General features: G+C 38.2%; 1 protein-coding gene across 5 annotated transcripts in view; it reads left to right on the top strand.

The window, feature by feature from the left end:
* Nucleotides 1–13496, top strand: part of agap1 (ArfGAP with GTPase domain, ankyrin repeat and PH domain 1) — a 202847-nt gene that overhangs the window by 165109 nt on the left and 24242 nt on the right. For 2 of the 5 annotated variants that reach the window (XM_016273616.1, XM_016273618.1), the window contains exon 14: nt 10032–10109. The exons of 2 other annotated variants lie outside the window; for them this stretch is intronic. In XM_016273616.1, the coding sequence (XP_016129102.1) occupies nt 10032–10109 (78 nt within the window). The remainder of the gene's footprint in view (nt 1–10031; nt 10110–13496) is intronic. One more of the 5 variants, XM_016273617.1, reaches the window with a different exon arrangement.

Genomic DNA, 13496 nt, shown 5'->3' with positions numbered 1-13496 from the left:
GGTCTCAGCATTTTGAGGTAAATGTGTTCAAAAGTCTGAAAAATCTGTGTGTAACTTTATGGATCATTTAATTAGTCACTTAATTATCTCATTAACTTTAACTCTTTGAGGACTTGGGATTTGACTTGAATACTTGCTTGTGACTTGAAAGTCCCACCTCTGTAAAATACTGATATTCTGGTCTATAACTCCTCCCGAACTTCCCGCTGCCCTGTATCTTGGTCTCTCATTGGCTGTAGGTCATCACCGATGTGTTTTTCAGTCAGAACTCATTGCACACAGCGTGATTGTGAATCGGCGACAGCTCGAGATATTTAGCATGCCAAATACTTTGCGGGCGTCGGCGACGCATCGGCGATTCCCTCAGATCGCGTCTTTGATAATTTACACTGCGTGATTGTCACTCGCGTGCATGAGCAACAATTTGCCTCCGATGTCGGGCATTTGTCGGCGATTTCACAAAACCTGTCGGCGAGTGAAAAATCGGGCTAAAATCGTGCAGTGTGAACTCTGCATAATCATGTGCTGATTAGCATCTTTGAGCTAGGTTCAAAAATATCTAAAATTGTCGCTACCGAAACATTTGGTGGAGTTTCAGTAGTGACATTTTTCATAAATTTTTTGGGCTGTTGTCCCATAGAATTATCACTACCGAAACAGTCACTACCAAAACATGTCGTCATTGTTTCGGTAGTGTCAAAAGGGAACACATAATCCTCATATTTGGAGGAAATAAACACAATTTTTGTACAGTTTTGCCATTTTTTTGTATTTTAGTATGTTTTAGTAGTGGTTTAGAATGCGAGTTAAAATTCTGTAATGTGATGTGGTTCCTACCAAAGCATTACGGTCACTACCGAAAATGTGCTGTCATTACCGAAACATGGGATGTTTTGTCAGAAATAAAAGTATGCTGAATTATCAGCTAAGATGGTTTTTGGTTCAATGTTTATTCAAACTAATGAATCCTTAACTTTGAAATCAGTATGATTAACTTTTTGCCTTTTACAAAGAAAAAATGGATTCAAAATACAACAAATCTCATAAATTACACATGAAATATTGTTAAAATTGTAATTGTTATTGATTTACCTCTAAAAAAAAAATTATAAAATGGCTAAAAAATTTATTTACAATCTGGATGTAAGCAAAATCTTAATAGGTCAATATAACCCTTCTAATTGAATTATTATTACTGTGTTTCTGTAGTGACAAATTTTGGGAAAACTTTCTGAAAATGCAATATGAGAATTAACTGCACAATTACTAGAAATGTGTACCTTGAATATTATACAATTTGCATACTTACACATTTTTTGGGAAAAGTTTTTTTTTTTTTCAAGACTTTTCCAACTCTGACTTTGGACCAGTTCTGTAGAATGGCCCATATACATTCATCTGTACATTTGATTATAATCAAAGAAGCCTTCCCATATACCAGCATGTATACAAACACCGTACGCTGCATACACTGCTGCTGTCACACACACATAAATGCAAGCGAGCACACACCTTCATGCAGTGAAGTTGTGTCTGCTGTGACGGTGCAGTGGAACAGATGTTTCTGAGCAGCAGATGTGTAATATGTTTCCTGCTGTCAGTATGGATCAGGCAGCTGACAGGCCTGCGTGGAGCAAGAGAAATATGCTGAGTGATTATTACACACTCACACAGACAAGCCAGTTAAACGCCGTTTGTCACTCACACACGCACAAACTCCACTCATCACTGTAGCCACCATTCTGACGCAATGGATAGATATTTGTATTTATTTTATTATCCGGCCTCAGTAACACACTACCGTTCAAATGTTTGGGGACAGTACGTTTTTAAAAATTTGTATTAACCTTTATTCAGCAAGGGTGCATTAAATTAATAAATGAGTTAAAAATTACGCTAAAGACTTTTACATTGTAGCAAAAAAATCAGCATATTAGAATGATTTCTGAAGAATCATGTGACACTTATGACTGGAGTAATGATGCTGAAAATTCAGCTTTGCCATCTTTGAAATAAATACAATTTTAGAATGTATTAAAATAGAAAACTGCTATTTTAAGCTGTAATAATATTTCAATATTTATCAAACGTGTCCAGTAACAAACTTGTATTATTCTTTGAAAAATTTGGATAAATAAATGGACCTAAACATTTATTTATTTTGCAACTTTTTAAAAAAATCTTGAATGAGGAATACGTAATATTTAGGATTTCATGGATATGCCTTGCTAAATTTTTACAATTTTGTGTATGCATTTATACCAAACAGTAGCACTTTGTGTAAATGGGTTTTCAGTTTACAGTAAGTAGTTCATAACCTCTTGACAGTGAGAATACAGTTCTAAAGTGTTGTAAGGTCGTCTGTGTATGTTTGTGTGAGAGAGGAATGATGGATGAGTGTGTGTCAGCTCAGAGAGTGTGTGATTAATTAGACTGCGCTTGTGTGGGTGGCCACAGCCTCTTGAGAGCTGAGGATCAATGCTTGTTTAAAATGTTCCCAATCACCCTTATTGATCCTCTCCCAAAGGGGGCCAATATATTGTCAGTGAGGGAAGAGTATGTATGCATGTATGTATACACATCAGTGTGTATCCGAATGAAATTTAATCAGCATATTTCAAGCAGTTTAAATACCATACATTTATGCATTCAGTGGTTCTCATCTAGGGGGTTGTGACCCAAAAAATGGGTCACAGATCTGTTACCGGACAGAACAGAAAAACAATGCCAAGGAGATCTCTGTAACTCATGTAAGATTGACAAAATGAATCATGTATAAGCAGTGGCTTTGACTGAATACACATAGGAAAATGTTTTCTCTTACAATGCATAGATAAGATAGTAAAATATATAGGTGTCAGGCAGCATTTTGGTTCAAATTCTGGTCACTTGGTTGAAGCAAGTCAAATAAGACAAAAACAAACAGGTTCCATTACAGTTTCAAAATATGCAAAATAAGATAAAGCAAAGCCAAGACTAAGCTTGCACTATACACACACTGCAATGTTTTGTGTTCTGAATGTTATAATATAAATTATATTTTAGCATTAAACAAATTACTGTATAGCATATACTACCTTTTGGGATCAGAAATAATTTTTTCAAGAAATTTATACTTTTATTCAGCAAGAATGCATGAAATTCATCAAAAGTGATAGTAAAGACATTTATAATGTTACTAAAGATTTCTATAAAAAAATAAGCATTTCATTCGTCAATGAATCCTAAAAAAAAAAGTGTATCCCCGTTTCCACAAAAATATTAAGCAACAGGATCATGTGACACTTGGGACTGGAGGAAAATGCTGAAAAATTCAGCTTTACCATTACAGGAATAAATTACATTTCAAAATATACTAACATAGAAAACAGCTATTTTAAATTATAATAATATTTCATAACTGTTTTTACTGTATTTTTCCTCAAATAAGTGTAGCCTAGGTGAGCATAAGAGACTTCCATAAAAAAAAATGTACCAGCCCCAAACTTTTGAATGGTAGTGTCTGTTAAAATGCACAATAATTTTGCTAGTTAATTTTCATAGTAACGTGATGTTTGATTTTATAGCCTTTTTTACTTTGTGTTGGATTGCCATTTGATGTTCAGTGTAAAATCTGGGAATTGTAGCAAAACCAATTGAGAACCACTGATCTGATGCACCATCTCTATCATGACGTTAGCATTTGAGAGTTTTGAGAGACCATCTGTTCCACTTAATTCTCTCTATAGTGCCACCATGTGGTCATGGAAGAGTGGAATCATGGGAAATTAGAACCCTGATAGTCCTTAGGTTGTAGAAGGCAGATACATGAACATTGTGCCAAGATGTTATTTAGGCCCAATCCCAATTCTATTTTATACCCCTTCCCCTTATCCTACCCCTCCACCTACCCCTTCCCCTTGTCCCTTGAAACAAAGTGTCAAGGGGTAGGGGTGAAAATATTCCCCTAAGAATTGGGACACCACTACTATGCCGTCACACGTCATCATACGTCGTCTAGCTCCTACAATACACACACCTATACTGGTGTGCTGGAGCGAATTAGAGCTTTTAATTACCGTTCTATATTAATGCGCTGCTTACTGACACACACACACACATCAGATATCACACAGCTCACACATCCAGGAGCAAAGAAACTTATCAACGCGTCTCTCTCTCTCTCTCTCTCTCTCAAATTGGCAATATTTCAGAAAAACTATTATAATTATTGGGGGTACTAGCCCTCCTCAATGTCTATGGTGGTTATTATTGCCCTGATCATACATGAAAATAGCCTATGTTGTGGCACTATCGTGCAGTCAGTAATATGACGTTAGCAAACTTTAGCGATTTTTTGCAAACATTTCTTTGAGTAACATGACCGTAAATATGAACTCACGATCGAATGTAACATAAAACAAATGATTACTTTTTGTTAAAATCTTTATTAATGCCAAAAATGCTTACATTTATGTGTCTTTTTGTTCGCTCGGGCAGCCATGTTGCAGCTGAAGCCGGTTTACGCTGAGATAATTAATTCCCCTTCGTTTGAAGTGTGGTCACGAAAAATCTTTGTTTGAAGGGCTATCTGTCCCTTCCCCTTACCCCAACCCCTCCAACCAAAAGAGAATCGAGACACCCCTACACCTTCACGTGAACGTGCGAAACGGAGGGGTTGGGGAAAGGGGAAGGGCTAAGGGGTAGAATTGGGATTGGGCCTTAGTTTTGGATGGTAAATCTCTAAACCTAACATTTGATTTTCCAGTGTAATCTGAAAAAAAAAAACTCTTTAAAAATTTTAAAATTACAACAACAACAAAAAAAACACACTTACACAATCTGTTGATGAAGCTGTGATTATTATGATTGATATTCTGTTATATGGGTTATATGAAAATTTATCCTATTTCTTTCTTTACTGTAGGAGACCTGTTTAAAACATTTCATATTTGAAAATATAAAGAAGGATTCATATTTTTTTGTATTGAAACAAAGAGATTTTTCTTGTCGTTTCTGACCTGTAGGGGTCGGTAATTTTTCTATGAGAAATGGGATTACATTAATGTACCTCACTCACCCCCTCTTTATTTCTCGCCATCACTATCTTTCTTTTACTCTTTCCCTATCCTCCCTCCTCCCTTTCCTTTTTCCTAACCCTGGAGAGCCACTTTGTCTTGCCCTGATTCACGTTTTTTGAAAAGGTTGAACGTTGTCAGACGCTGCCCAGGCCTCTTCCCCAGCCCCCATTCGTCAGGCAGGCACTTAAGTGAAATATTATAAATAATCTACAGTATTGAAATCTTTTATCAGCTGTGTCACTTTCATTATTCAATAAGCGATTAGTAACAGTCTCCCAATTTAGCCATTAAGCACTTGTGCGTGGGGCCGGGGAGTGCTGTCACGCCGCGGGCCTGCTGAGGGATAAGGCTGTCAGCCTCTCTGTTATTCATGAGCTCCACCAGCCAGGTACCGCGCTCATAGTGTTTTAAATAACACACACATACTGTCATGGTCAGGTACTGTGCTCGTAGTGTTTTATAGAACTCACACACACGTACATGTTCTTTCATATGAGGCTTGAAGTTCAAAAATGCAAAATAAATAGCTATAAAAACTGTCTATATGATGCAAGAGCTATATTTCAACTCTTATGAAGTCATGTGATAACTTAGTTTGTGGAACAAACTGAAATTTAAGTAACTCATTAAAAATCCTGACATCTGCCTTAACTGTCCTTGGTACATTCATGAGTTGATTTGAGAACAAGTTGTTGTGCACAGGTTTTTTTTAACCAGTCTCTTCAATGAATCGATTGAACCCAATTTTTAAAGCTAGCCTGAGTGACAAAATCAGATTGATCCAGCTCTCATGTTCAAAACAAGTTCACACTGATGAAGTGATTCAGTCATTAAATAATGGATTATGGATGGTCATGGAATTATGACTTAAATATTGGTCCGTTCCTTACACAAAATGCAAAAAGTCCATAGCAATCACCATTCAAATATTATCATGAAATATGCTTGTTTTCGGTAGTACTGTTCCTTTAAATTCTCATCAAAATGATCTCACAGTGCTTTAAAAGCTTAATTTGCTTCATCTTCTTTACGCAATATATTATAAATTCTTTTGATTTTGAGGTGAAATATGACCTAAAGATGTTTTCGTAAGATTCACCTATATACAATAAGCTGGTTTTGGTATTTTACTTTTGTTATTTAGCTGAAGCTTTTATCCAAAGTATGCTTAAAATATACTCATAGACGCTGATATTTTGATCCTTCAACCTTTGAGTTACTAGTTTAGATCTCAAATCAGCCACCTCAAAATATTATGCATAAGTAAAAATGACTCTCCATTTGTAAGACTCTCTTGATATAGTCACTTTGATAACGTTACTTTAGCAATGGATTAATTTGGCTGTCATAAAGACATTGTAAAGTTGTCTTTTAAGTTCTTTCGTCTTAAAGGAGGCATATTATGCCCCTTTTTACAATATGCAATATAAGTCTCTAGTGTCCCCAGAATGTGTCTGTGAAGTTTCAGCTCCAAATACTCCACAGATTATTTATTATATCATTTTGAAATTATATTTTATCTTTTTTGGGTGTAAGCAGAAACACGCTGTTTTTCGGGCCTGTCTCTTTAAATGCAAATGAGCTGCTGCTCCCCACCCCCTTTTCCAGAATAGAGCTGTGCCATGAACCTTCTAAAAAAAACATCTGTTTTGGTTCTGATTATCATGTTTATCGCGCTGAAATCATGCTTTTTAAACCATATTAGTTTAAACTTCTGATATACGGTTTTCTGAGAGCACACAACCGAAGCACACATACAGAAAGCGGCTGTCACAGCATGTGAGTACTAAACTAAGTTCTCATTCACACACAAGTTTACGTTAAAAACACACGAGTTACAAAAACAGTCGGTTATGTCTGTGAAGGTAAACAGCTGGGAAATAAATTGCATGTTTATTTTAGATCTGTGTGGCAGCAGCAATATACATTAAATAAATCATTAAATCCACTGCTCTCTTGTCTCCTCTGAGGCTGGGACTGTAAATAGTGGTCTGTGCTTGCCTGTGCAGCTAAAGACAGAACAGTTAGCATTAGGGCTGCACAATTAATCGAATTTCTAATCGTAATTACAATTATGGATGCCACAATTACATAATCGTTCATATACTTTTTTATAATTTAAAGAAACCAATCCGATGTATAGTTGACATTTGAGGCTTAATACTATAGAAAAGCACAATGTTCTTCAGTTAGTGTTTTCAGCTTGTTTATTTTCATATAAAAATACGGCATACAGTCGCATCAAACAATGGTATAAACATCATTCAATGTAAATTGTGATAATCGTAAATAATAATCGCAATTACAATTTCAATTTTTGTCATAATCGTGCTGCTCTAGTTAGCATGTTTTGCTCAAACTTTTCCCATGGCATTACACCGTTGTCGCTTGCAAAATCAAAATGACGGTGCCATGGGTGGAAACATGCAGAATAGGGGCAGTAATATTATAATGAGATCCCTTTGCCGCGTCACCAAGGGAGCGAAATCAGATGCACTCGTTTTTTCAGATGCTTGCAGAAAAAGGCTTACCAAAACACAGTTACTGGGTTAATCTTTTTCACGTTTCCTTGGTTGGTAGATGCACCGGGGACCTGATTATAGCACTTAAAACCTGGAAAAGTCCGATTTTCGTGATATGTCACCTTTAAATGTTGGTTGTTACTATTTTAGGAGAATCGTTTTAGAAATGTGTCCCTGAATGCACACAATCTCAACATGCTGATGATTCTCAGCTAACATTATGGCAGTTCAGGGGTCTTTCTCTAATTTCAGCTCACCTGCTCTTCTCCTTTCACCGAGACAAAGTCTTCTCACACACGTTCTTCTTTTATCCCCCTGAAGATCAATGGATCCCAGCATGCCGTGCATTTTTACACTCCTCGCATCTCCCCCACAGTGGGCCGCTGAAAGCCCACCTCTCAAATGGCAAACTTACTGCACGGACGATCACAGTTTATCAATTACCGCTGAGCTGTAGGGCCCTAAGTGGCCCTTGTTAAGTAATTACTACTTTTGATGAGAGCAGGAGAATGTGAGAGCCTTTGAAACCGGATCAGGCAGACGCGGTGGGCTCTGCACTGCACAGGGACAGCGGGAGACTCATGGATGCCTTGATGATCGCACAAAGACATGGATACCTCAGGAAGGCGATACGTTTTAAGCAGCAGCCAGAAAAAGAAAGACATTCCAGAAGATGGCGGGGCCTCACAGGTGTCCTCAGCTGGAATCGGTCTGGCACGTGACTGCAACGTTTAATTAAAGCATTCTGCAGGTGAACAGCTCTGTGCTGTTACTGACAGGAACAAAGTGAAGATGGTCTTACGGCTTCCTAATGGTATGGAAAAAGGACCATTTATATCTTAAACTAAAAGTTGCTCTCTGTGATCAACAAAAGCCGTTTTGAAATTACTTTTAAGACCTACAAATGAGAGTGAGAGATATTAAGAGCCAACATTCATAGAATAGATGTTATTAGAAGGCGAAGAATGGTTTGTGTGGGGGATCAAGCGTGGCACGCTGACAATAAGACAGAGTAAATCTATCGCATACAGATTTTACAGAGTCTATTGTGTGGAAAATAGCTTGATTCTGGGCCACGTTATTGTAGTTTTTTTTCCCTCTCTGATGCACATGGAAAGGACTGGATGGGATTGTTTTTCCAGGATTACTGTTGTGTAACAAATGTCCCCTTTGGCCTAAGGGGGAAAAGAGTGAAACTGCATTGAGCCGAAGTGACTTCAGGTCAGTTGTCAGCACAGCTGGGAAATTAGCAGTTATTTAAAGAAACAAGACTAGACCTATGAACACAGTGAACTGAGAAAGAAATTATTTAAACTGGATTTTGCATAGCACAGTAATTTTAGAATTATTTGTTTTAGGGAACAGATTTCAGTTTTTATTATTATTTTAAAATGGGGCATCTTTCTGTTAGTATTTTCTTTCTTTAAAAAAAAAAATTAAACCTTCTTGGGAATTTTCACCATGCCTTCACCTTTTTCTCTCTTAATTACTTTTAATAGTTTTTTGTTTGTTTGTTTTACCCATGTCCCAGTTCCAGAGTTTCAGTCTTAAAATATGAAAATTTCAACATTCAAACAGTGTGAAATAAACAAACACATGGTGAAATAAACACATCGATTATAAAATGTGCAAATACAAAATGCATAAAGATTATCGAAGTTTATATATAAACATGTCATCTCAAGTATTTAAGTGTTTTTACTAAGAAAGTAAATATAAAGTATATTTTTGTGAACATTTCCAGTCAGACTGTAAATTTGTAAAGTTGTGCAAATGTTACAATGCGTCACTTACACCATTGTCATTTCCATCACAGAATGCTGTTAAAGACAGTGCATTATTTGGTGTGTTGGAATTGCATGGTGGTGGGAATTTTGTATTAAGATAAAATTAGAATCTTGTGATGCATTTATGTTTACTATTAAACATTGTTAGTGGAGTAATTATACAAGTGTCTACAGGGCCAAAAGTGCCATAGTTGACAAAAACACTCTTTACTCTACCCTTTTTTTTCCATATTTTATGAAATGCACACATTTATTAATTCATCTTTATTTTTCATTTAGACACTCTACTTGATAACATGGAAAATAACCTGTTTTGTCTTGCAGTTTTCCACTCAAATGGTGCATTATTATGCCCTTTTAACCTAATGCAATGTGTTTTCAACCCCTGCTTCAAACCCAATGACTTCATTAGGCATTGAAACTTTGAAATTTCTGTATAATTCTCATTTGTTTGAACATATGCACTTTTAACTGCTGATTGCAGTTTATCCTTTGTTTTCACCCTGCCTTTCTCAGTCATTTCTATTTCACTTCTGTGATACTTCCTGTTCATTTCCCAAATATTTATCTTTGTGGCTCTTCTACTTTCTCCACTCCTGTCATTTGTTTTTTGTCTTTTTTTTTTCTTTCTCTCCACCTATTCCTGTGCCTGTCATCGGAAGCAGCCAAACGTAGGGCATGGAAACTAAATCGCGTCGGTAGTCTGCGCAACATTTACAGCAGTGCCTCCAACGCTGAAGGTAACTAGCTCCAGAAAACAGACCGAGGGGGAAGTCAGCGTACCCCTCTTTCATTTTCAGACAAGCCCCTTACACATGCTGAGACCCCATGATTGTGCTTTATCCTTCTGTCCTCCCTGACCGTTCACCCCCGCAACACTCCCTGCACGGCACTTACGTTTTTTTAGAGCATGTAACGATTGCAAAATTATGTTTTACTTCCATAATCGTGTTTGTACGTGTGAAAGTGTCGTGTTTGAGTTTCGATGATTTAGTGCAGTGATGGTAAATTGGATGGTGTCATTTGGTGATATTGGACTCATTGTGGGAGGTGATGTCCGCTTTGGCAACTCCCCTTCCTACGCCCCCTTTCCCGTGACTCCACCCCTCCTCTGCTTTATTTATTTGTTCCCATTTTTCCCTGGATGTGAATAACTGCTGTAATATTTGCCAGGTTATTAATGCTGGATGCAAAGGGGAGGGGATAATATGGGAATTAATGACCTGTGTCACAAAGCAATACTGTGTGCTTTGACATTTCGCTCAGTTAATTTGTGTTTCCAACCATTCAACTTTTCCACTGTACCCCCGAGCACTGCCGTCTGGGATGTGTGGAGGTAACACCCCCTGCCTCATTTCTGTTCACGCTGCATTCTTGCTTTTCGAGTTGATTGTGTGCCGTTTGTCGGTAAAGGTTGCCTGTGTCAGAGTTCACAAATTTCCTTGCCGCTGCAATATTACAGCGCAAGAATAGAAAAGCATGAAAGTAATTGGATACTTTCAGTGTAAATTGTGCGAAACATAATGATTGCCCTATTAGTGGCTTGTGGAATATTGAGAGCAGTACCAGGCACCAGATGAATGATAGCTGCCCCATTTTAAAGTTTAAGGGCGAAATAGAGGGGAGGGGTGGCAGCCTGATGCCCTGTCATCGCAGTTTTTGTATTACACAATTGTTTTCTTATTAATTGTGTGCTAAGGGGAGGAGGCGGAGACAATCTTCATATTTGCCTCCAAATATCGTCTTTCTGCATTGTTGCTTTTCATAATTGTCAAATACCGCCCTCTCCCCAACAGCACTGCGATTTAATTAGGGTGAGAACATTGCTGCTGACCCCAGAGGGCCCGGTGCCTTTGAAGGGTGGGTCTAATCTAGGCTGGGATGCTCCAGTGATCCCACCAGCCCCCAAACCTTGCAAATGTTAATAAAAAAACCTTTAAATGAATAAATAATAGGCCCAGACTCCCCAGTCACTTTTTGTTGATGTTTTGAGTTGACTTTTGCTGTAAATGAGTACATTTTCTAATTTCTGCTTGTTCCTTTGAACCAGAACAGGAAAGATCTCTTTCCTACAAATCCCTTTTCTGAAGCCAGAAAGGTTTAAGCACTCCGGCTGCCAAGCATGTCTTTCCGTAAAGGGAGGAATTTTGGGATTTGAACACAAGGCTCTTTTACAGGGGCGAGGGCGGCCCTTGGCCCTGCGGGACCTTTAATATGACTTGTATGATAGGAGTCCAATTAGGCCTGCGATTGACTGAAGGAGAGGAAATGGTGTGGCTGCACAGATTTCCCGCTGATTAAACTTGTGAAATGGCCTCACAGGGAGAAGATTCGAAGAGCTGTCTCAGAACATTGTATAGCTGGAAGAGAACTCTCACAGACAAATGGGGGTTAAAGACTTGTTAATGTGAAGAAGAACAAATAAGCTATGAATACAATTGCTACATTTGTTTTTAACTTGCTTTTAGATGAATGATTGATTCACAGAGGATTGATTCACAGACTATCAGCATAAAATCTGGTCCACATTACTGCTTATTCTAGCAAGAACTTCCCACTTAAGGCCCAGACACACCAAACCGACATCAAAGAACTAGTATCGACAAAAGCTGACTGGTGTGTTGCATCATATTGCCTGTGTCTGGGCTGAAAAGTTGCTTTTGAACACACTGCAAAGACTACAGCCAACAGCCTTCTGGAATGTATGGTTAGAACATGTATGTTCTGTGTCTGCGTGAGAGAAAGCTCAGACTGTGGGTATACAAAGTGCGAGCCCTCTTGGCTCCCGTATTTGCTTGCTTCTGTCACTTCTGTTGTCATCACATCATTGATAATAATAAGAAATGTTACTTGAGCATCAAATCAGCATATTAGAGTGATTTCAGAAGGATCATGTGACACTGAACTGGAGTAAGGGCTGCTGAAAATTCAGCTTTGCAAACAGAAATAAATTACATTTTAAGATATACTTAAATAGAAAACAGTTATTTTAAATTATAATAATATTTCACAATTTTTCTGTATTTTTGATCACCCTTGTTGAGCATAAACAAAATCTTTCCAAAGCATCAGGAAATCTTAATTATTCCACACTTTTGACCGGTAGTGTAGGTTTATCTTCCAGGGATACCAGCTGTTCGAGAGCGATTATATTGTAAAGTTTATACTAGAATGGCAGAGTTTCCAGGTTGTTTCCTGTTCCTGTTTCTCATTGGCCCTGCAGATGCCATCGGGAGCGTGGGGTTTTCCACTTCGTGTGGCATTTTGGCCTTAGGGATGCCTCTTTTGTGTGTATGTGTGGAGGGGTATTACTTCCCTGATTACTTCTTCATTATGTAATTGCCCCTCCAGAGTAAATTATAAACAGAATGTGTAAAGTGTGTGATCTCTTTCTGCCTCAGATCGTGTTTCGGGTGGGATCCCTTTGATTGTGACACACCACCACATCTCATCAATGCAGGTTCTCTGTTCGAGCCATCTGCGTGCCCCTTCCATTGCTGTCCCCTCTGATCACCCAGTCAATGGCCTTTTGTTCCTAACACTTTCCAAATGTTGACCCTCAGTGCCGTTAAATAACCTCCTTCCATGTCTCCATATTCAAACTCCAGAGATAAAGTCTTGAAAAGGGGGCTCTCGCTCTCACTCTCACTCACTTACACACACACACACATTTTCCTAATTGTCTCGTGATTGGCCCATTAACCTAACCAGGGCCCTGGATAGCAGATCCATATGTCAGTTTGCCTAGGAAGCGTTGTGGATGGGACCAGCCACACGGTTGGAAAGATCGGGACGCTGGTCTGGTCTGGTTTGTAATTAGTGGCATATCCTGACAAGGGTCGCGGGGCAAGCCCCCCAGGTCAGGGGTTGCGGAGTGTGTCCCGCAGCTAACAGGTGCTCTACAGGGGCGAGAATCCTTCCTTGTGAATTTTATTCTAGAACAGTACAACTAAAGTGTTTGAGTTATTCATTCATATAATTTTATTAAGATGCACTGAGAAAATGGTAAATTCAAAACAAACAAACAAACAGAAAAAGACCGAAATATTCAAAGATCACGTGCATTACTTAATGGGAAAATGCGGTTTCTCTGTTGTTGTAGCTGTTGATTAGTAATCATCTGGACT

This window comes from Sinocyclocheilus grahami, unplaced genomic scaffold (genome assembly GCF_001515645.1).
Source record: "Sinocyclocheilus grahami isolate Dianchi unplaced genomic scaffold, SAMN03320097.WGS_v1.1 scaffold80.1, whole genome shotgun sequence".
NCBI classification, from domain to species: domain Eukaryota; kingdom Metazoa; phylum Chordata; class Actinopteri; order Cypriniformes; family Cyprinidae; genus Sinocyclocheilus; species Sinocyclocheilus grahami.
The sequence above is the reverse complement of the archived record's forward strand: the minus strand, read 5'-3'. Positions and strand labels throughout refer to the sequence as shown.